Source organism: Tachysurus vachellii, chromosome 12, assembly GCF_030014155.1.
Source record: "Tachysurus vachellii isolate PV-2020 chromosome 12, HZAU_Pvac_v1, whole genome shotgun sequence".
Classification (NCBI taxonomy): domain Eukaryota; kingdom Metazoa; phylum Chordata; class Actinopteri; order Siluriformes; family Bagridae; genus Tachysurus; species Tachysurus vachellii.
The window spans coordinates 22,329,917-22,355,461 of NC_083471.1; the positions used below are offsets into that span (position 1 = coordinate 22,329,917).

Consider the following 25,545-nt stretch of genomic DNA (forward strand, 5'->3'; position numbering starts at 1 on the left):
TGATGAAGCAGTTCACAAAAATATGCTTGGTTTGCTTCATGTGTCTCAGAAGAAGCATGTGCTGGCCCCATGTAGCTGACTGGAGAGAGCTGACCTGTGGCTGGGAATGGGTAGGTGACCAAATTGGTGACCTAAATAAATAAATAAATAAACATGTGAAGTGATGAGCACCAACAAGAGGACTTCATGACACACCTATTCACACTTAGGAGCAATTTCGTTACACTATATGACTGAAAGCATGTGAATGCCTGACCATCAGTCCCATGTATGCTATATTTATTAAGATTTCTCTTCACTGGAATGGAGAGGCCCAAAACAATGATCCTGTAAGACAAAGTAAGGTCCATGGTTTGCCATGCCATTTGTTGCCTTGCACAGAGCCCTGACTTTGACTCAACCCCACTAAACACTTGTAGGTTGAATTGAAATGTCGACTGCCTGTCACTCCTCCTCACTCTTACACCATCAGTGTCTGAGCTCACTTATTCTCTAGTAGCTGAATGAACACAAATCCCCACAGCCTTGCTCTAAAATCCAGTAGAAAGCCTTCCCAGACTAGTAGAGTTTATTAGAACAGTAAAGGGGCTAAATCTGGAAGGGGATTGGGCTGGTCTAGGCCTTTAAATCCTAAGAGTCTTCAATCCACCTCCAAGTCTTGTTCAGGCACCGTCCTTGAGGAGGTGTTACTGACTGGATCCCACCACATTCACACTTATCTGTGATGTGTTGGACCTGGTGAAATCACTTTGCTCTGCAGTGACCTTGACAAGTTTTTGTAGGACCTATTGTTCTTGGAGAAGATTCAAATTGGGCAGTTCATGATTTTAGGATATTCCACCTGTTCCTGGGTATTCCAATGCTTGTTAACTAGCAAATAGTCTCTCGTACATTCTTCTGTCATCTAAAACGTGCCAGGCTTTACTCATAGAGAGAGAGTTACTCCTGTATACAGTATATCACTGTGTCCTGGCCATTTTTCATGATGTTTTTTTTTTCTAAGCGTTTATTAGTTGCAAACTGCCATCTCAGTAAGGGTAGAGAAACTTTTGCATGTGTAAGCAACCGCTGGAGTTTTGTAGGTCAGAGCACACCTGATATTATGCACATTGTGTTGTGCAGCTGGATAAGTAATTTATGTGAGCAGATCTGACCCACACTGAAATGCGGTTTTTACCCCATGTGGCGTAACCCAAGCTCATGATTAAACTGGGGACCCTGGAGCTGTGAAGAGGCAAAGCAATCTACTTCAGCTAATATTTGCAATTAATAAATAAATTCATTTAGTATATCACAGATAGCAAGTGTTTCACTGCTATCACATCTCTCCAATCATCCAAAGCTTTTCAACAATCCGTTAACCTTCATGGCCCAGACATTTCACTTACTTTTGAGACAAATTTCCCACAATGTCGTCATTTTCGATTTTGACATGCGACATAAGTGGGTGAACAAGTGCCTTTAACAAGCAGCGCTACATTTCTGTGTTGTGTTCTAATCAGGAAAATGGCACCATGAGAGCTTGTCGATTGGCTTTAGCACTACACTCGGCACTGATGAAACTCACAGTAATCAAAGAGCAGATTAATTGTAATGCTAATCTTTTAGTTTATTTATTTTTTTATTTTAGGCACATTAAACTTGAAGCTTTGTCATTTGTATAAAAGGTTTTTTCATCTATAATTTTTTCTTCTTCTTCAAGTTTGATAATAATAATAATAATAATAATAATAATAATAATAATAATAATAAATCCATTTTAAAAATGGTTTGAAACTTTAAAAAAACATTGAACAATTCACAAACAAGTAAAGAAGTTCAGTGCTTGATAATTTTTTCGTTTTATTTTATTATTTTTACAGTTTAAAAAAAATTTAAATCCTTTGTACTCCTTTGTTATATGGCATTTAAAGAACTAAAACCAGCGTGGGTGGCTTAGTGGTTAGCACGTTCGACTCACACCTCCAGGGTTGGGGGTTCGATTCCCACCTCCGCCTTGTGTGTGTGGAGTTTGTATGTTCTCCCCGTGCCTCAGGGGTTTCCTCTGGGTACTCTGGTTTCCTCCCCCGGGCCAAAGACATGCATGGTAGGTTGATTGGCATCTCTGGAAAATTGTCCGTAGTGTGTGATTGCGTGAGTGAATGAGAGTGTGTGTGTGTGCCCTGCGATGGGTTGGCACTCCGTCCAGGGTGTATCCTGCCTTGATGCCCGATGACACCTGAGATAGGCACAGGCTCCCCGTGACCCGAGGTAGTTCGGATAAGCGGTAGAAAGTGAGTGAGTAAGAACTATCACCACCTCTCTCTATATACAGTCAAGCCCGAAAATATTCATAACCCTGGCAAATTCTGACTTAAAGTTTTTTTAAGGAGCAATACATCAAAATTCTCAAAACTACATCAGGCAGTCTGCAGAGAAACTTGGCCTTGGGCACCAGTGGACATTTCAGCACAACAAAGACCCAAAGCACACAGCAAAAGTGGTGAAGAAATGGTTAGCAGACAAAAACATTAACGTTTTTCAGTGGCCCAGCCAGAGTCCTGACTTAAATCCGATTGAGAATCTGCGGATGGAGCTAAAGATCAGGGTGATGGCAAGGAGACCCTCCAACCTGAAAGAGTTGGAGCTCATCGCTAAAGATGAATAGGCAAAAATACCAGTGGAGACATGCAAAAAGCTGGTCAGCAATTAAAGCAAGCGTTTGATTTCTGTAATAGCCAATTAAGGCTTTTCTATTGACTATTGAGAAGGGTATGAATAATTTTGGACGTGCCACTTTTTGTTCAAATGGAAATAAAAGATGAGTAATAATTTTTTCCACAGTGATGCCTCTTATTATCTTCTGGGAGACGCCTGTGTCGTTTCTAATCAAGAAAAAACTTGCTGGTTGAATAAAAGTAACTTTAAGTCAGAATTTGCCAGGGGTATGAATAATTTCGGGCTTGACTGTATATATTTATCAAAAATAAAACTCGATTGATTTCAAGCCGTCAGCTAATGACTTACTTTTTCCAGCAATTGCTTTTAGCCTGGGAAGAGCCATGATCCACAGTCTGTCTGACTATTACTCTCTCTCTCTATCTGTCTCTCTCTCTCTCTCTCTCTCTCTCTCTCTCCCTCTCATACACAGTACATCAGTCCCTGACTTCAGAATATTTCATATTTTATCACCAGGAACACAGGGACAACTAGTATAAATATGACAACAAAGTCCCTCTGGGTATCGCCGCTGTCTTTTTTTTTTTTACCAAAAGATTTTTTCTTTTAAGTCTTAAGGTGGCTTAATTTTTTCTTATTATTTCCTTCATTAAAAAATAACTTGTATGAATTCATTTGTAGAACCAAATGCAAGAGCAGCTCCAATAGTCATAAGAAGAATACACAGTATGCTATGAAGAAGTGGGATGTGGTAGCTAAGGGATTAAAGTATTGGATTACTTTATTGGGCCCCTGAGCAAGGCCCGTAACCTTCAATTGCTCATGTATAAAATGAGATAAAAATGTAAGTGGCTTTGGATAAGGGCATCTGCCAAATGCTGTAAATGTAAATGAACTGAGGCTTGATCTGATTACTGTCTAGTCCACACTGTAGTTGATCAGTGACAGATTACACAGAATGAAACACCCCAATATACCAATCTGGGCTGATATTTTTCAGCTTGATTCACTGACACATTCATAACACGTCATCAAAGCACATGTACAATCCAGTCGTGGGTTTGCTAAACATAAAGGAGGTAGATCATTTGCCTTCTCTTCTTTTTTTACTCTTCTTTTTCTAAATGCCTTCAGAAGAGAAACTATAAGTTTAAGAACGTATAAGAAGCTACGAGGCTAACTACTAGCATTGTCTAATCGGAATACACTCTCTCTCATTTTCTACCGCTTATCCTCGGGTCACGGGGAGCCTGTCATCGGGTAGGCTCCATCGGGCATCAAGGCAGGATACACCCTGGACGGAGTGCCAACCCATCGCAGGGCACACACACTCTCATTCACTCATGCACTCACACACTAGGGACAATTTTCCAGAGATGCCAATCAACCTACCATGCATGTCTTTGGACCTCGGGAGGAAACCGGAGTACCCGGAGGAAAACCCCGAGGCACGGGGAGAACATGCAAACTCCACACACACAAGGCGGAGGCGGGAATCGAACCCCCAACCCTGGAGGTGTGAGGCGAACGTGCTAACCACTAAGCCACCGTGCCCCCTATCGGAATACACATTATACAAAAATAACATATAACAGAACTGTAACTGATTTTTAGATTGAACTAAAGGGTTACAGCTTTTCTGATGCCATATTTGATATCAGCAGAAAAAACTGCATGAATTCAATAAAGCATTATGGAATTAAACGATTAGCGGCTAACGGCTTCTCTGTTTGAGTGCTTGTGGAATAGTTTGCCTCCACATTATTCTTATACCATCTTGGCCTCTTATGATATAACGCATTGCTCAACCTTAATAATTAATTGCCCTAATAGCCCTAAAAATAGATATTAGATTTTAGACTCCCATCTAATACTTCATTCATCTAATACAAAATAATGCAAATGATCATCACAGTATCCCCAACAGTGTAAAAAAGGATTTTTAAGAGACTGCAGGCAGAAGACTATTACTTCAGAGGTCAAAGAAGTAAAGTTAATACTAAAGCAGTTAAGAGCCTGTAGCACAAATGATCTGCAGGCTATTAATCGCATGACTAATTGGCTAACAGGCAGTTATACGAGCAGTGCTGTTCCACTGACCCGCAGCTTAAGTGTCCACCAGAAAATTGCTTTTTAAGAGGAACTTAATGTCTAATAGCGCCGTTCCGGCTGAGCTCGGTCGTCTGATGGTTGGTTAAACGAGACGCTTTTGACTCATTACTGCTGTCTTAGAATTTAGGAGTTAAAAACCATCTCAACTTTCGCTTATCACATATTGTTCAGGTTTTTTTTTAAAAAAGTAAAAAACAGTAAACGAAAATAAATTGAAATACACTAAGAATAGTTTATACTGTAGTTAGTAGAAGGGAAGGAAGCCTGTCAGTGGGAGCCATCACTGGAATTCTAGCTTCCGGATTATGCCACAAGTTCCAGTTTACGGACTTTTAAGCCAGCAGAAACGTGTTCCTACTGCTATACCAAACCTTTGTTTATGCTACTGATATTTTCTGTATACTGACCCTTCGCCGATTGCTAGATTTTCTAGTTTGCGTTTCAGAATCTTCCGGTTTTAAACTGTGCCTGTTTCATCGACTCTACCTTGCTTTCTGTTTGGGACTTTGTTTGCTGTGTTCTTAATAAATCTGCAAATAGATTCTACTGGTCAGCTTCCCATGTCGTTACAGTTAAAAATAGTTTAAGAGTTTCCCTTGGAGATGGCAATATTCAATTTGTACAAATTTAATTTTAAGGCATATAACAGACACCCTTATCCAGATCAACTTACATTTTATATAACTGAGCAATCAAGGGTTAAGGGCCTTGCACAGGGGTCCAGCTGTGGCAGCTTGATGGACCTGGGATCCCAACTGGTAGCCCAACACCTTAACCATTAGGCACATCCAATTATTAGAATAACAATTTTAACATGGATATTACAGACCTTGTCTCAATCAGCTTTACAGAAAAATTAAAAACAAAGATTACTGTACAAAGTTTAAAATTAAATTTAGGATTATTACTAATAAGCAAGCTAGAGGCAACAGTGGCAAGGGAAAAACTCCCTGAGACGTTATGTGTAAGAAACCATAGGAATGTGGTAGCCTATTGGTTAAAGTGTTGGTCTATCAATCTGAATGTTACGAGTTCAAATCCCACGTTTTCCAAGCTACCACTGCTGGCCCCTGGAGCCAGGCCTTTACTCCTCAAATGCTCAGATGTATAAAATGAGAGAAAAATGTTAGCTGATCTGCATAATGGTGTTTGCCAAATGCTGTAAACATACCATACACCTTGAGAAGGCCAAGACTCAAAGGGAACCTATCCTCATCTGGGTGATACCACAGAGTGTGATTATAAATAATTTCCTTTCTACAGCTGTAAATACAATGCTTTTATTCTGGATACCACTCACAGTTTTTGCACATAAACAAAGCCTATTTTTACATGTAGGTTTGTTCAGCCATGTTAGTGGTGCTACTGATACACACCTGTATAGTCGTGATGCGAGGAAGAGGCTGTCTAGTGTTGGCGCCACCTTCCACAGCGATGCCGAGTGTATTAGCGCTCTTGGACACACGTACCAACGTAGGCCGTGACTGCACAGACTGTAACACATACACAGGACGAGACAGAGGAAAAGCACGTTAATACAGATTAAAGTTTAAAGTTCCCCCAAACACCGATCCCTCACCTAGTAACCAAGTAGCTGCTAATCTGGACACTTTTTCTACATTCAGTCCAAGTTTAATTGATAATTAACAATAGCTAATGTCCCAATCTCTGAGATAACATAAGGAAGAAATCTTGAGAGGAATCAGATAAAAGGATACTCATGCTGCTCTGGCTGACTGCAAATTGAGGGGTTATAATATTTAAAATATCCAAATCTAAATTTAGTATATAAACATATATTTAGCGTACTGGATTATTTACTATTATTTCACTTGTTAATCACTTTCGCATTTTCATCACCAGGGGCGTCACTAGGCCCTTTTTAGGGGGGCTTCAGCCCCCCTAAACAATTATTTGATTAATTATTTTTTGATCGCTTCAGTCCCCTTTAAAAACACATTTAAAGCGGCGACAAGCTGCGTCATGTTTCGGCTCCTCCCCTGAACTGAGTCTGCGTGGATTCAGCGCGTTTTTCAATCCGCAGGGACGCCGAGCAGAGCGAAAATCAGAGAGTACAAGGTGTGTGTGTGCTTTTATTGATGGATTGCTATGATATGACATCTGCATCGGTGCAGTTCTTGTAATTGCAGTTTACTGGACCAATACACAGTTCGGTTTCTCATCCAATGCGTCTTCGCCGCTTAAATGTGTTTTAAATGCTTAAAACACTTGAAGACTTGAATAAATAAATAATTACTAACCGTATTCTATAAGATTAATTAAAAATTATTATACTACAGCATTATTACGGATCGTAGTAGTAATGATGCTGATGTTTTTAAAGTCATCGCTATCGTATAATTATCCTCACCTGGTGACAAGGTGCTCTCTCTGCCCTCTGGGCCTCTCCTGATGCATTCTGGAATACGACTTTACTAGGACGAGGACTGCTGTCCTTGCACATTCCCCCTGCCTCTGCTATGTCCACGCCACTGTCCTCGCTCAGCGTCTGTCCACTGTCTGAGAGCTGCGATAGAGTAGCCCCTGACAATACACACATGTACACACACACACACACACAGATAACTCAATAGCTGTACCTATAATGATAGCTTACAAAACTGTGTGAAACACCTACAGCTTCAGAGAAATAAGTGCAAGCAAACATTAAACTCATGTCAAAGGATACATTCACATATCCATAAACACACAAAAAATATCGCACAAATGTAAATACATACCTTTTTATGTGTAAAATATTTATAAAAGTTTACTTTGGTAAATAATATTACGTTTTAATTACTAAAGGGAAACTGGAACTGGTAGCTCAGTGGTTAAGGTGTTAAGGTGCTACTACAGTAATTCGAAGGTTGTGAGCTTGAATACCAGGACCACCCCTGGTACTCAACCCTCTATCGCTCAGCTGTATAAATGGGATAAATGTAATTTGCTCTGGATAAGGGTGTTTGCCAATTTCCATAAATGTAAATGTAAATATGTAACTAGATTTGTAAAGTTTGTCGCAACAAACTTTGATGTTGGCTTTGACGATGCAAGTATTCGCCGGTGCTTTTTGAAGGCGAGTGGACATAAGGGTCAGTGTCACTTTTGGAAGCAAGCAGACAGAAAGCTAGGGTGCCAAAACATTTAGAGGTAAGTGGAGACGAGCATGTGACGTCATCCGAATACTCTTGAGGAAGTTCCCCATATTGGGCTGAGTGTTTTGATATGTCACAAGTCCATGTTGTGCTAATTTTTAATTTTCACGTCACGTGACGTCACGTGACGTCATCAGATTAGCTGTGAGGAAGTTCCCCTCATTGTTCTGAGTGTTTTGATATGTCACATGCCCATGTTGTAAAAAGTTTTTTGATTTTGCATATTTTTGGGCGGGGCTGCGGGACAACCGAAAGGCCAGTCGGTACACCAACTTTGTTCAGAGTATCACCCTAAAGGAGCTGGACGAGTTTGGTGTAGATAGTTCGAAAGCTTGCCGAGTTATAAACCTCCAAAGTTTATAATGGGAGTCTATGGGGAAAAAAAGCCACCTTGAGACCCGGTACCGAAAGTACCGGTACTCAGATTGCTTAGAAAAGTAATAGCAACAAACTTCAGACCAGGATCTACAACATATCGAATTTGGTGCATGTGGCTCAAAAGCCCTAGAAGGAGTTACTCTTGATAAATTTTTGTCTAAGCTTTAATAGGAAAACAGAATGTTGGCTTCTACAAAGCCAACATAATAATAGGAAGGCCATCATCACCAGAGAATAACCTAGGTATAATTTAAAATCTGTAAATATGGGAAAAAACATACTGTGAATATGTTTGTGTAATGTTGCTCTGACCTCGTGGTTGGATCCGCATCTTCTCATCCACAGTCTCCTGCTCAGGGTTGATTCTAAGGTGATGACTCATGCTGGGGCTCATATCGGGTGCCGAAATGGTGACCTCTGGTTTTTCTGGGCTGCATGGTGGCGGTGCAGGTATACGCAGAGAAGGTGAGAGGGATGGAGAGGAGCGAGCGGAGCCGCCGGGGGTGGGGGTCGCAGCTCGCGAGCGGCCTGCAGATTCCGGATGGGGAGGCAACACGGCTACCTGCTTGCTCATAAGAAACTGGATGAGGTCTTTGCCTATAGGTGCAGCTGAGGATCCAGAACGGTGCAGAGAACACGGAGAGCAGCGATGGAGGGAGCAGGGAGGAGGAGAGCGATGGGAGACACAGGGGGAGGAGCTGTGGTGGACAGTGCATGGGGAAGTGTGAGCTGAGCAGGATGGGTGGATGTGTGGTTCGGTGTGGTTAAGAGAATGAGTTTCCTGGTGCATCCTGCAGGGTGGTGTAAAGAGCAGGTTGGTTTGGCACAGTTTAGACGCGGGACGCTTGAGCTGGATCTTCGGACTTCCGTGTACAGGTGGAGGTGGTGGTCTGAAATTAGGTGGAGACTCAATGCGAGGCTGCACTTCATCCTGAAGTGGTAGCACAAAAATGAATATAAGAAATAAGAAAATATTCATAGTATTAAATATTCAATATTCATATTCTTATTCTAGAAAAACCATTTAAAAGAACTTCAAAATTGCAGACACCATCAGAGACACACAGAGACAAGCAGGATTTATCGGTCAATCAGCAAACTCTGAGCTCAGTTCCATGTTAGTGTGGATTTCTGCCTACCGACTTAACTAACTGTTGCCATGGTTACACTGTCCTTCACATGTCATCTGCTTTGGGGTTAAATTCAGGATCAAAAGTTGCTTGGCTTTCCTTGATTACTTTTTATATCAGAGATACAATCTTGTATATTCGCCACCTTCTGTGGTGTGATATATTGCAAATTCCACTCACAGATGTCGCTCTCGCTATTTCTCGATCATAAGGTTTCTTTTTTAAGGATTGAAACATATTCCTGGTAATGCTGAGAATCTCAGTACACATGCACCTAGTCACCTACGCTGGTCGTAAAAAGGCACAGGTCCAGAAAAGATTGTAACCTAAAATAAAATATTTACTGTATAGGCAAATTATCAGTAACTAGATTTATAAAGTTCGTCGCAACAAACTTTGATGGTGGCTTTGACGAGGCAAGTATTCGCAAAGGCCGGTGCTTTTTGGAGGCAAGTGGACATAAGGGTCAGTGTTACTTTTAGAGGCAAATGGACATAAAACTTGTGAAATCTAGTGGAGCGCAAGGGTGCCAAAACATTTGGAGGCAAGGGGAGACGAGCATGTGACGTCATCCTAAAACCTGTGACGCAATTCCCCTCCTTGGGCTGAGTGTTTTGATATGCCAAATGTCCATGTTGTGCTAATGTTTTTTGTTTTCACATGACATCATGTGACGTCATCAGAATAGCTGTGAGGAAGTTCCCCTCATTGTTCTGAGTGTTTTGATATATATCACATGTCCATGTTGTAAAAATTTTTTGATTTTGCATATTTTGGGGGCGGGGCTGCGGCACAACCGAAAGACCAGTCGGTACACCAATTTAAAAGTTTGTTCAGAGTATCACCCTAAAGGAGCTGGACGAGTTTGGTGTAGATAGTTCGAAAGCTTGCCGAGTTATAAACCTCCAAAGTTTATAATGGGAGTCTATGGGAAAAAAGGCCATTTTGAGACCCGGTACCAGAAGTACTGGAAATCGGATTGCTTAGAAAAGTAATAGCAACAAACTTCAGACCAGGGTCTACAACATATCCGAATTTGGTGCATGTGGCTCGAAAGCCCTAGGAGGAGTTACTCTTGATAATTTTTTGTCTAAGCTTAAAGCTTAAACTTAAGCTTCTACAAAGCCAACATAATAAAGTTATGGCTGTTTGTCGAAGGCTTGCTGATGTTGTAATCTGATTCTCAGCAGTGATTTGTTTTATAAATTACACTTGCATTCCAGCCTCCAGTGCTGAAGGTATTTTACTCGACTGTACAGGTATTATGACATGTTACCACTTAAATTATATGTACGCAACACGCAGGAACATTCCAATTACCCAGTGGTGAATAAAACATGTATAATTCTCACTCAAAACCAGAGACTGTAAAACCTTTTTCAAATGATTTGTCTAAGACAGAAACTCCTCTGAAAGCATTCTTTAGTTTTTTCTACTGACATGAACGTCTTCACTAGAAAACAAAAACAAATGAATATTTAATCACCTTCTGATCATCAAATTATTAGTAAAGTTTTCAATTCAACACTGTGTTGTAGTTCTAATACATATAGATTTTATCCATCTCTCCATCCATCCATCCAGCCAGGCAGCCATCTAGCCATCCATTCATTCATCCATCCATCCATCCATCCATCCATCCATCCATCCATCCATCCATCCATCCATCCATCCATTCATTCATTCATCCATCCATTTATCCATTCTTCCAACTAGCCATGCATTCATCTATCTATCCATCCATCCATCCTTCCTTTCTTCCATCCATGCATCCGTCCATCCAGCCACGCATTCATCCATCTATACATCCATCCACCCATCCATCCATCCATCCATCCATCCATCCATCCATCCATCCATCCATCTATCCAATCTTCCATCTAGCCACGCATTCATCTATCTATACATCCATCCTTCCTTTCTTCCATCCATGCATCCGTCCATCCAGCCACGCATTCATCCATCTATACATCCATCCACCCATCCACCCATCCATCCATCCATCCAACTATCCATTCTTCCATCTAGCCACGCATTCATCTATCTATCCATCCATCCATTCTTCCTTTCTTCCATCCATGCATCCGTCCATCCAGCTACGCATTCATCCACCCATCCATCTATCCACCCACCCATCCATCCATCCATCCATCCATCTATCCATTCATCCATCCATCCATCTATCCATCCAAGCATCCATCCATCCTACTGGGTCACAGGAACCTGAAGCCTATCCCAGGAGACTGGGGTACAAGGCAGAGTACACCTAAGGCAGGATGCCAGTTTATTGCAGTACGTATATTTAACATCATATAACATAGTTTTGTAAGAAAAATACATATCGTGGCTGTCAGGCGGAAACCTCGTATGCCCAAATTTGGTCAATTTCATATTTTTTCACATATCGATGCTATTGGTCAGTCCCCACGTGTGTCTGTTATTTTTACAAGTTATTAACCAATCTAAAGTCTTGAAAATAGCTTGAGCACAAATCTCATAACTCCATTGGACACTTCAACTGTCCACCTCTTCCTCACTCCGCGGGAGAGCTTCGCGGCATATTTCTCCTCAAGAAGAGTCGCAACGAATCAACACGTCTTCTGAGGTAAATGTCTTCAAAACACTGGGCTCAAAGAAAAAAAAATCTTGACCCCCACTAGTTCTGGTGCTCGTCTGAGGACAGGAATTTAGCGCAAGACAATCCACTGCAACGCGGACTAAACCCTGTGCACTGCAGATAAGGTACGGCCAGGGGCGTCACTAGGCCCTTTTTAGGGGGGCTTTAGCCCCCCTAAAAAATATTTAATAATTATTAAAAAAATATTTAATTATTTGTTGATCGCTTCAGTCCCCTTTAAAAACGCATTTGAAGCGGCGACAAGCTGCGTCATGTTTCGGCTCCTCCCCTGAACTGAGTCTGCGTGGATTCGGCGCGTTTTTCAATCCACAGGGACGCCGAGCAGAGCGAACATCAGAGACTCTCTGATGTTTATTTTATTTTGTCAAAAAAGTTCCTTATCTGAGGTTTTATGTGAGCATAGAAATGCAAACAGTAAAATGTTGTGTTTGTACTGGAAACGTGTGTACGTGTGTTTGTACAGTGAGTAATGAATCAGGAAGTCTTCATTGTAAAAAAAAAACTACATTCACAACTCAAAATTTTCTAGTGACTGGTCACATCTAAATTTGTAATTTTTTTACAGTGAAATACAGGGAATACAATGGAATAGTGGATTGCAATAAGTTAGTAGTATACAACCCTAACCTGGGGGCTGAGCCCCCCTAAAATGAAAATTCTAGAATCGCCCCTGGGTACGGCGTTTTTTTCATTTCCTGAAAAATAACGGTTGTGGAAATATGAGGATTCCGCCCGACAGCGACAATATGCTGGTTGTCCGTGTCGAAAGATTGTAGTCTTATTGCAGCACCACAGTTTAAAAGCAGAAGTACATTGGGTTCTATGGAGTTAGACTGAACAACAAAGATACAAAAACCAAACCTAACACTGTTTGATCCATAAATACAAAACAATGCACATTGGCCTGTAACTGAAGTGACAGTATAGTGCAATGATTGTCCAAAATATTACACACAGGAGAGAAAGCAGAGAAAATAGAGGAACCGGTGTACTAATTTTAGTATAGATTGGGGTTATGGGAGGTTGTTTAGGATCTTTGTGGCTGCTGGGAATAAGCTATTTTGGAGTGTGGCAGTGCTTGTTTTGATCAGTTTTTATCACTTGCCAGAGGGAAGGAGACTGTATGCAAGGTGTGAGGGGTCGGATGTATCATATGCTGATCAATTTTATTCCACATTAATGAAGTTCTCCATTTACCTTGGCAGGAAGCAACACCTCATCCTTCAAGTTGGAAAATATTATCAATGCCAGACAGGAAAAAGGAGACGGAGCTTCCATAGTTTAGTTGCTATCAAGATGAAAACATGTGCACTACAGTCAGTCGTTCAAGATTAATATTGTTGATTGAGTTCAAGTGACGCTTTCTGATTGGGGGAAAAATAAAACTTTTTGTATAATTTTCAATGACAACAATGATTTGTAGCATATTCTGATGTTAAGTCCGTCATCCATAAGGAAGTAACAAGGAACTTGTTAATTACGTATAATAAAGTAACTGGCATTAATGTAAATACTGTTGATTTACCAACTCATTCACTCTGGTTGGTGCTTGCTTACAATCAGAAGGGGTTTCTGGGTAAGAGATTGTCTACATTCATTCATTCATTCATTCATTTTCTACCGCTTATCCGAACTACAGTACCTGTGCCTATCTCAGGCGTCATCGGGCATCAAGCGCAGGATACACCCTGGACGGAGTGCCAACCCATCACAGGGCACACACACTCTCATTCACTCACACAATCACACACTACGGACAATTTTCCAGAGATGCCAATCAACCTACCATGCATGTCTTTGGACCGGGGGAGGAAACCAGAGTACCCGGAGGAAACCCCCGAGGCACGAGGAGAACATGCAAATTCCACACACACAAGGCGGAGATGGGAATCGAACCCCCAACCCTGGAGGTGTGAGGCGAACGTGCTAAACACTAAGCCACCATGCCCCCCAGATTGTCTACATATTTGCCGCAAATTGAATTAATTGTGCTCATGAGCATACTTTTAAGGACTAAAATGATAAATGTGACACCCTCCAACTTCAAACACCACATAGACATTTTCAAAGTAGTACCATGGGTACTTAGGGTACAGGGTATACGTGAAGCCTGGTTTAAGATATAATAGATATGCTTTTGTTTGCAGTGTCCTCTAAAAACCTGGCTGTGGACCGTGACAGCCGTTCGAGTAAAATCCCCAGTTAAATTCTGCATTTGTTTCCACATCACACACTCTCAAACAGAACTACAGCTCCCGTTGTGCCTTTTTCAGGTGTGCTATTATTCACAATCTGTTGCAGCTGGACTCTGCTAACCGGTCACATGCACCGGCACGTAAAATGGACAATATAATTACAGAAGTACATGTCAGACCATTGGGAAACCATCCTGACATTTCCAAGGTTGATATTTCATTTCAAAATGTCACCACATTAATGAAATGAACTCACAACGTGCTGCTGTCTGGTACCTGTACTATTGGTATTCTTATGGTGTTGTTGCAACTTCGAGTGCATAACTTAAATGAATTTTCCTGAAAACAAATAGAGGAAACTTATTTTGAATTGATTCTTTATTGAACAATTAGAGATTTTCCTCAAGAAGACACATGTCTGAACTGGAATTATACAGAATGCATTTAAGGTACATTCATTCATTCATTCATTCATTCATTTTCTACCGCTTATCCTAAGTACCTCGGGTCACGGGGAGCCTGTGCCTATCTCAGGCGTCATCGGGCATCGAGGCAGGATACACCCTGGACGGAGTGCCAACCCATCGCAGGGCACACACACACACTCATTCACTCACGCAATCACACACTACGGACAATTTTCCAGTGATGCCAATCAACCTTCCATGCATGTCTTTGGACCAGGGGAGGAAACCGGAGTACCCGGAGGAAACCCCCGAGGCACGGGGAGAACATGCAAACTACACACACACAAGGCGGAGGCGGGAATCGAACCCCCAACCCTGAAGCTGTGAGGCGAACGTGCTAACCACTAAGCCACCGTGCCCCCCCATTTAAGGTACAGTAAGATTTATTTTTCTATTGTGTGTTATTTTCTATTATATTCTAACAGTGTCACAATTATATTGTTTAAGGTGAGGTGGAAAAAGCGCAACTAAACACTCAGTGATCACCTCAGCTGACTCTGTCTGGCATAATGGCTTTCAGTCACAGCAATGCTTCTCTCTTTCTCTCTCTCTCTCTCTCTCTTTCTCTTTCATACTGTACTCACCAAAGCTATTTCCGGTAGGGAGTTAAAAGCCCCCGCAGGTCCTGCCTCCACGCTTCCATCCATCCTGCACTCATTCTGCAAAAGAACATATTATTTGCGTCATCCTACGAACAATTCAGCTCTTCTGCTACAACATCAGTCTCAAATAATTCGAACCGAACTTACCTTTGCCATTCTTACATCACTAAAACCTTCAACAGCAACTACAAATAATTTCCATCTAAAATCACCTGATGTTCTGCTGTCAGGTTTAAAATGTGAGCATTCAAAAGAAGGAGTTGTTAGTCTAATTACTTCATATTCATGTGGAAAGAATAATAATGGACTAATGGCCAGCATCAACTCAGACAATTAGGCAGCAAGAACACGTGATATGATTATCAAAGTCCAAATAAAGAACACAGGACAGCAATCAAGTTTCCTTCAGGAATTGAATGGACCACATGAATAGCATAATAATTTTATGCTCAGGAAAGTTTAAGCCTGTTTTGTTAAGATGAATAATAAAAAAATAATCCTGTTTCCATTACTTCTATGTGCTCCAGTTTAGAATAACTACAATGCAATAACTACAGTAAAAGCACCGGAATTTTCATTGAGGTTCATCAGAATCAAAATCAAACCAATCAAAGAAAAGGGCAAACTACATAGAGGATTTATCCACTACATATTAAGACAGACAGACAGACAGACACACACACACACACACAAACACACAAACTTGCCTTAGCATAGCCCATTGCTGAAGCAGTCAACTGGCAAGCAGATGGGACATGACCCTCAGTATGAGGGCTACAGATGGGTTTGGAGTGATGCAGCAGGCCCAGGCCTCCATGTCTCACCCTCCACGATTGCATCTCATGGTGAATAACCTGGCCATCAAAACACTCCAGATCCTGAGGAGCAATAAGTGTACGCACCTCTGCCAGCAAGGTAAGCTGAAGAGTGCACAGAAAAAAAAAAAAAACAGGTTACAAGTCAATCAACAGCACAAGACCTAATCATGTTTTTTCGCTCCGGTTTATATCCGTTACATCTTTTAGCATGCTTTTAGCATTTCCTTCCTCTGAATTGCTAGCTCTAGCTAGTATACGTGGGCTTGATTGTAGATGGCTCCTGAATTAAGAGCAGCAGTTTTCCTGTTTCTGCACACAACTTGACTAATTTCTGAGCTAATTCGCTAACTAAGCCTGACTAGCAAGTTTGAAGATAGCACGTTATCTACATAAGTTAGCTGAGTTCATTTAGCTTGAAAACAATTTCTAGAAATTTGCACAAATATGATATTTGAAATATTAGAAATATAAACACCAATACCCATTAACATTTTTAAACATACCGCTTGACTGAAGGAACAGCTAAATCGAAAATATCTGCTGACTCTCTAATGGAACCCCGGTGGACTGAAGGTTGAACACAATTGTGGGGTTGTCCATAACAATACATGCCTCTTAATATGACCGTCTATATCTCATTACTTTGCAAATGGAGCCAGAAAAAAAACTAAGAAAGATCTTTGAATTAAATTTGAATCCAGAGTGTAGATATTCATATATCCAATCCATCTACCTATCAGTGGGCACAAGGTGGTGAATGGTGGTCTGGTCAGGTTCTACACACACACTCACACACCCATTTACACACTATGGACAATTTAGAGATCCCTATCAGCCTACAATGCATATCTTTTGGAGGACCCCTTGGAGAACAAACCTGGGTGGAGGTGGAAATCCAACCCCCAACTCTGGAGGTGTGAAGCAAACATGCTAACTACTAAGCCACCGTGCCCCGTGGTGTTCAGTAAAGTTAGAAATTGAGGACACTAGTGGGTTAGTGTAGGCACTAAAACAATAGTTTGCAAACAGTAAAACTTTAAGACTGCCAGCCCTAAAATGCATAATGTACTCGTTCATCATTCTCACTAGTCATAAACGCAGCTATTTCTGGCACAGTTTCTATTTCATGTCTCATGCAGCATTTTGGTGATGCTTTGCTGGAATCCACACCCTTCCTCCCCTATTTGTTATCTCTAGATTAACCTTGGCGTGTGTGTTGAAGAGCTCGAACAGGGCCATGGCGAGAGGCTCCACACCAATGTGGCCACTCTGGTACTCCTGGATGTAATAGTTCATGGTCTGTCTCTCTGCCTCGGTCAGCAGCAGATAGGCCTGCTCATCCAAAGAACTCCGAGTCCCCATAAGTCCTGGGGCCAGAGCCATGGACAACAGGGCCTTATGACACACAAAGGAAAGACATGTCAAAACAGGCTGAGGTTTTCTGCCTAAACTATCCATGTGGGAATGAGCCAATAGTTGCACCATGCAAGCATAAGACATTTAAAAAAAAGAAGTGCGCAGTGGTGGCTCAGAAGTCATGGCTTTGGGTAAATGACTGGAAATTTGTGATTTAAGCTTCTGGCACTGCTATTGTTGGGCCTTTGAGGAAAACCTGTAACCTTGACCTAAAGTAACCTCTGCTCAGTTCAAGTCACACAAGTAACTCATAAAAAAGAGAATGAAGAGAATGGAGCACTTGATATTTTAAAAAAATCCAAGCTTGTGAAAATCACTGGTGCATAAACAAGAGTTGGAGGGTTAAACAATTAGGGCTTTGGTCAGGGCTTTAGAACAGTCTTTTAGTTTTTAGTCTCGGTTTTTATAGGATGTGTGGTAGCTTAGTGGTTAAGGTGTTGGGATACAAATCAGAAGGTTGTGATTTGGGTCTCAGGTCCACCAAGCTGCCACTGTTGGGCCCCTGAGCAAGGCCCTTAACCCAATTGCTCAGTTGTATAAAAAAAAAAAAAAAAAATGTAAATGGGAAATGAGAAGGTTTTGTTGTCTTTCTAACTTTAACAGGGGAAAAAAGAGAAGACGAAGAAGGAATCACTCTTTATAGCTGCCATAACATAAGTGATAACAAGAACTAGTTTGTTTCAAATAATCAGTTTTCTGTTATCGATTTGTTGCTTCTAATGTGATACAGTGCGATAAGGCTCTAAGCTGCTTCAGTGAAATGAAGTGTGTGTTCAGGTCAGTGTGTGGGCTTGAGTAAAAACACAGCAAAAGAATCCTGAACCAGGTGACCAGGTGTACGACCAGACTGCTGAGGTCTCTCCACTCAACCACAGCTAATATTAAGTACCGCACACCCTGGGGAATGAAAGGGCTCTATGAGTCATTCTGTGGCACTTCTTCACTCGCACACTTCCTCTGCTTCAGTGTGTCATTAACCCACTGTCCGCTGCCTCTGCACAAAAACTCGCATCTCCTTCCTTCTTCTCTTTGACATTCTCCTTAATCAGAAGTACATTAAAACCAGCCGCAGGCTGACACACACACAGACACACACAGAGAGATAGATAGAGAGAGAGAGAGAGAGAGAGAGAGAGGAAGCTTTCACATTCTCTGGCTCTGTGTATCTTATAGTGTAGCTGTTATTAGAAAAAGCAAGAGGGAGCAATTTAGACTATTTTTAGCGACAAAAGAGAAAGAAGATGTACCTGGAAAACGTCATACATCAAATTACATCTAAGGAAATAAAACTGCAACTGGAAAAGATTGGACTGAATGTTTTTTATGAATTAAAACATCCCCCCTAGCCTTGCCCTTGAGACTCTATTCCTTGTAACACGATCGCTCTTCAAGTTAAAATGCCTTTTAATACTTTAACATTACCATCCTTTTAATTTCCTTTTCTCCTAAATCAATTTAAGGAATCCTTCTTACAAACGGTGCAGGCTTGATGGAAAAAGTACAAAGGACTGACAGAGAAGAGTAGGGTACTGCTTTAACGCAGCAAACCAAAATCTCTCCTCGCATCAATTCTCCAGCGAAACAGCATCCGATCCAGACGTCACCGCTCAGCTGGAATGAAGGCTAAGTGCGGTCTAATAACCCATCTTCTGTCATTCAGTGCGCCGAACGTTCTGGTGTAATCCGACAGCAGATGTGCTCTGACCGCAGGCCAATCACAGCCCTGTCTCACGGGGGTCGTTCTTCGCATTCCGATCTACTGTATAAGTGTATAAATAAATGTTGCGACGATAAACGCAAAGTCAATCCTAACACTCAACACACACAGCAGGGGGAAAATCTGTGAAACTTATACGCTGCTCAAGGTTAAATCTCTGAACTAGGAGGAGTTTTCACTACCTCTATTGTGAAATCAATACATTATAAGCACTGGCACACTGCATCTGTTCCTGAAAGGCTCGAAGCCAAATTTCTGTCTAAGCTTATGCAATTTTCACAAACTGGAATATTGCATGTTTTAATAAATGAGATCTTCCTAGTAAACTGTACTGTTAAGATGTAATTAAATATATAGTCCATTTATAGAATTAATAAAGAGCTCGCAATATTATCCTGCCTCACAGACCATATGTTACCAATAGCACTAAAATGTTCATATTCGTAAAAGCAATCCGATTCATTTTGCTGATGAATTAAAAAAACACGTGATTTACATGGAAGTATTTGCTCCGTTGGTGCAAAGTCATGATGGGCATCATCTGAAATACGCAAGCTATATTAACAACAAACTAAGCAATACAGAGAACACATTTTCTTGACTTTTTATTGCTCGTTCTGCATCTGCATTGTGGTTCTGCATGTTTTGCTGAACGCATATGGCACGAATGACCAAGTGTTCCTATTAAAGTGGCACTTGTAAAAGTCAGAGGAGGTTGAAGATCATTTTAGAGCCCTATTTAAAACCAATTTGACTTCTTTTGCCTAGAGGATGATGGATCTTCAGGGGTTAAAATGCTCAGTGATACTGTACAGTACCTTTGCTCTCTTGCCATTACTGTGTAGCAGGGTTCAATGACAGACTCTACACACTCACTCTATCCTAATAAAAGAGCTCCATGGGCCCAGGTCCCAAAGGGTTGGGGTGTGCAGGAGCCGTACAGAGAGCGGGGGCTGATTTACGGCATTAGACTCTCCAAGGTTATTCTAGCTCTAATGCAATCTGTGGCTTGGCAGCCAGTGAGAGAGAAAAAAAAAAGACTAAAGACTTCCGATACCAAAACTTTCGATCCACTTTTACCTCCTTTATTTCTACACCAACCCCAAATAGCCTTCATTCGAGTCCAGCCTTCAGGGTCTAGAAAGCTGCTGACACATCAGTATTCTACCACTGCAGAGGAAGTGGCACCTCCTGCAGCGGAGCTTTAACCCATGCAGTACAGTAACACCACTATAACACTGCACTGTGTACTATATACAGTTTAGATTTAATCCAGTGCTGTTCGCTGACTGCTTTAGAACTGATTACTGGCTTTATTTTACACCACATTCAATAAAACAGTTGATTTAAATCACCCCAAAGCTATTGAGAGTGAAATTCTAGAAAACATACAGCATGAAAAAAATAAATTCAGTCCCTTACATTGCACTTCTTTCTTTCTTTCTTTCTTTCTTTCTTTCTTTCTTTCTTTCTTTCTTTCTTTCTTTTTTTCATTCTATCTGTTCTTCATCTTCATTTCCACCCTTCTTCCACCTTTTAGTTTCCTCTTTACTTCCTTGTTGTTTTCCTTTTTCTTCCTTTTCTTTTGCTTTGTGTTGCCTGGGGTCTTTCTTTTTAATTCCCCTTTTCATTTTCTCTTTTCTTCCATTAAATTTCTTCCCGTTCCTAATAATATTCCTTTCTTTCCACTTTATTCTGTATTTTTATTTTCTTTCTTTCTAGTCCTTTCTTTCTTTCCCTTTTACCTTCGTGTTTAGTCTATAGAGTCGTGTTACGATAAATTTTAAAATGAAAAATAGAGAATCAGTGCATTTAGCTGTACATTATTGCTATAGATATTTATATTTAGAGCATTTTTGTCTCACTCACTCTCTCACTCACTCATTTTCTACTGCTTATCCGAACTACCTCGGGTCATGGGGAGCCTGTGCCTATCTCAGGCGTCATCGGGCATCGAGGCAGGATACACCCTGGACGGAGTGCCAACCCATCGCAGGGCACACACACACACTCATTCACTCATACAATCACACACTATGGACAATTTTCCAGAGATGCCAATCAACCTACCATGCATGTCTTTGGACCGGGGGAGGAAACCGGAGTACCCAGAGGAAAGATCATGCAAACTCCACACACACAAGGCCGAGGCGGGAATCGAACCCCCAACCCTGGAGGTGTGAGGCGAACGTGCTAACCACTAAGCCACCGTGCCCATATTTAGGCATTTTATTCCATATAAATAAATAGATTCAGGATATTTTCCAGGAGAAGCTAAAGGAAAGACAGTGAAGAAAACAAAGGAAGAAGGAAGCAGGGGTAAAGGAAGCGAGAACGCCTGCTCTGTTTCCAGCGATATCGCCTTCTCTCTTTCGCTTCACTGACCGTGCATTCATTAGTGACCACTTAGATCTGTCAATTACAGCAACAAAGTACATTAATATAACAAGCAATAAACAAGAATCTGTGAACACGAACAACACCCATCTTATTCTCTTTATTTTCCTCTTTATTAGATGATAATTCTCAGTTTTTTTCTCTCTTGTTCATGAAGCTGGTTAAGTAAGAGGTAAGGAATACATCCTGGATATGACATCAGTGCATCACATCCTCACACAAATATGCGCATTTGAATGAATATTTTAGGAGCATGTGTGTGTCTGTGTGTTTGTGTGTTCATTGTGTGACATATTACAGAATTTGTGCCTTACCTTTCCGGCGCTCCCTGCACCACCGTCTCCTGACACACTGCAGGGAAGAGAAACACCATCAGCTTATTGCCATGAGGCACTGATCGATATCGTGAGGCCAATTAACGTCTCTCACAGAGGTAAAGCACAATGTTGCGATTATAAAACAATTGCTCTGCGTCTGAAATGTTCCTAGACTACAGTCTGCTGTCTGCCTTGGGCATCGCAGTGCATAAGTGGAATGAAGCGTGGCACTCGAAGCAACCTTGGATATCTCGAGGAGCGCTTTGGAAATGAGCACCTCCTGGGGTTCTCAATCAACCTGACTCCATTAGGATAGAGTCGAGAGGGCCGCCAGGTTGCCATCTATAACCACGCGCCATACAAACACAAAAACACACACAATTGCGCATATGAAGTGCGTGTGTGTGTTTTTATGTGCAGTGAGTCATTCAACAAAGCGGCGTCTAAAACGAACTCGAAAAGCAGCCGACAGCTATTCTGAGCTGCTTCATTTTCATACAAAGAACAACAGCAGGCACTGACCCAGATTTCATTTTATACAGGACGACTTGCCTTTAACTGAATGTCGGGGAAACTTGGGAATATATTTAAGCTTAAAATTCCATAACAGGATAAATAATCATTCTGTGATCTCTGGCCTCAAATTCAGAAATCTGACCAGGGACTGAAACGAGAAATTCCTGAAACGAGGAATTCACGTACAACGGAAATGGTTTTATTTATTTATTTATTTATTTATTTATTTATTTATTTACTTTTTGAATTAGTTAATGAAGATTTATTAGTCAATGATTTACTGGAATATTTATGACTGAAACGCAGTACTAATGACTGTACATAAGAATGATCGGAAACAGTAGCACACATTATTATTATTATTATTATTATTATTATTATTATTATTATTATTATTATTATTATTATATATTAATTAAATTATAATTACTGAAACATTGTTGTTTTGTTATTTAAAAGTAAATGACAAATATGATAATGAAGAATATTTGATACTCATTGTTACACTCAGACACTGAGCTAAAGGAATATTATCAGAAGCAAGATAATGCTTCGCTACTGGGAATGTATGTTATTGTGATGAGGATTTAATCTGTAGTTGTTATTATTATTAACGAGCCATAGTTTGGGAGCAGGAGAAATCTAAGACTCAGTAATTACTGCATAAGACTCAGTAATTATGGCTTAATAAGATAAAGACAAAAACTTCTGCTAACGTACCTAATGGGCATTTAACTACCAGTTCATATTAGATAATAGGAATAAGATAAGTGTTAATTCCATAATTAAAAAGTTCCAGAATAGTTACCTAGGAGTTGTGTTGTAAAGTGTTACCATCTCGACAATTGTATAAGCAGGATGTATGACGTTTATCTGAGTGTGGGGGGGAGCACGAAGGGTTAAGTGTGTCACTGGATGGCTCAGGGTTCGAGTCCTTGCTCGGTTGAGATAAAAAGTGTATTCAGAGTTTTAGGCGATGTGGAAGCTCAGAGGTTAAGGTGTTGGCCTAATAATTGGAAGGTTACGCAACTGAGAGTTAAGGGCCTTGCTCAGGGGCCCAGCAGTTACAGCTTGGTGGACCTTGGATTCCAACTCACGACATACCTATTGTTAGTCCAACACTTTAACCACTAGGCTACCACATCCTAATCAGCTCACCTCAGGGCAGCACTGGCTGAGCTCTCTGCAATTTGTGGGCTTGAGATCCACTTGGTCTCATCAACTACGGTGCGAGCATGAGGAAGTCGTCCTACGTCCTTTATGGTCATCAGCATGTGACGGGAGCTTTTGAGGATCTGCACAGCCTCGTCGTGTGCAATGCTGTGGAAACTGTGCCCGTTCACCTCCAGAATCTGATCTCCAACCTGCAGCCCAAGAGACAGGGAGTGAATTTAATGAGATCGCTAAAAGCTGGGAAGAAATTCTGTGCTGCGAAAGACATTTCACGGTTCTTATCCCTCCATTCGTCTGTGTTCAGTACGTATTATCCTACTCCCTACTTTGAAACGGTTACTGCAGTAGTGTTAATGACATCATCAGTAGATACTGTACGGCTAACGTTTATTTTCCCACATGAATATAACTTCTTGTCAGCTAAAGATGAAGAAAAAAAGAAGGGAAGCCAATTACACCAGAAATATCTGTTATGTGACGTATCTTATTCAGGGCAGTGCTGCAATTTATAAAATCCCTCTTTAGAATTTCATCGCTGTCAGACGGAATCCTCGTATCTCCAAAACCATTATTTTTCAGGAAATAAAAAAAACGCGGTACCTTATCTGCAGTGCACAGGGTTTAGTCCGCGTTGCAGTGGATTGTCTTGCACTAAATTCCTGTCCTCAGACGAGCACCAGACCTAGTGGGGATCAAGATTTTTTTTTCTTTGAGCCCAGTGTTTTGAAGACATTTACCTCAGAAGACGTGTTGATTCGTTGCGACTCTTCTTGAGGAGAAATATGCCGTGAAGCTCTCCCGCGGAGTGAGGAAGAGGTGGACAGTTGAAGTGTCCAATGGAGTTATGAGATTTGCGCGCAAGCTATTTTCAAGACTTTAGATTGGTTAATAACTTGTAAAAATAACAGACCCACGTGGGGACTGACCAATAGCATCGATATGTGAAAAAATATGAAATTGACCAAATTTGGACATACGAGGTTTCCGCCCGACAGCGACGATATGTAACATTTCACTGATTCAGCACTGGGGATGTAAACTTATGAGCTCATCTGTAGCTAGCCAATAAGCTGATGGTCTATAAACTGAGTGTAGAGATAGGGAAGTAGCAGCTCATTGGGTAAGACACTGGATCACTAATCAGAAGGTTGTGAGTCCAAATCCTAGAACCACATTTTTTTCGTTTTGTTTAAATTACATACATGTAAGTCTTTCTGGATAAATAACGACTGAGAAATACCGCAAATGCATTTTCTTCATTTTCAACATCAGAGCAAAAACCAAACAGAACATTTGACCATTTAGTGTCTGAAATGTCATCTACACAAAATGAATGTCTCTTTATCGAACTGTCATATAAAAGCAACATCGCACTCGCAATCTCGTGGTAACGTTTATAGTGAGTATCGCCACAGCGTAGGCAAGAAGCCGCAACTAAACACAGCTGTTGTCAGAAAAACAAGTGCCTCCAAGGGACAAAAATCTAAGCCCGTATGCCAGGATAATGAAAAAAAAAAACAGGGGATTTTGATGAAATTCATAGTGTACAGAAATTTGGAAAATATTCCACCAAAAACAGGAAACAAAACCAGGTGACAATGTGAGGCGGCAAGGACGAGGACTTTGCAAACATGTGCATGAGACAACAGATATATATATAGGGGGAATAATCACAGAAATATGAGGAGCAGGTGTACGGAGGTGGGAACGGAATCAGGGTCAGTCGAGGCAACACTTGTGAGATACAAAACAAACAAAGACACATGACAGGAATACACAAACCCCTGCTGAAAACGCCCCCTGGTGTTCAAATAGGAAATCGTCCAGCAATCCTGACAGCTGCGCCGAATATC

General features: G+C 41.1%; 1 protein-coding gene across 2 annotated transcripts in view; it reads right to left on the reverse strand.

Moving 5' to 3' along the window:
• Nucleotides 1-25,545, reverse strand: part of whrnb (whirlin b) — an 82,385-nt gene that overhangs the window by 5,423 nt on the left and 51,417 nt on the right. Inside the window, exons 4-11 of one of the 2 annotated variants that reach the window (XM_060884281.1) lie at nt 23,678-23,883; nt 22,001-22,037; nt 17,360-17,551; nt 16,046-16,258; nt 15,321-15,395; nt 8,619-9,237; nt 7,142-7,314; nt 6,147-6,263 (exon numbers count right to left, since the gene is read on the reverse strand). In XM_060884281.1, the coding sequence (XP_060740264.1) occupies nt 6,147-6,263; nt 7,142-7,314; nt 8,619-9,237; nt 15,321-15,395; nt 16,046-16,258; nt 17,360-17,551; nt 22,001-22,037; nt 23,678-23,883 (1,632 nt within the window). The remainder of the gene's footprint in view (nt 1-6,146; nt 6,264-7,141; nt 7,315-8,618; nt 9,238-15,320; nt 15,396-16,045; nt 16,259-17,359; nt 17,552-22,000; nt 22,038-23,677; nt 23,884-25,545) is intronic. The other variant, XM_060884282.1, reaches the window with a different exon arrangement.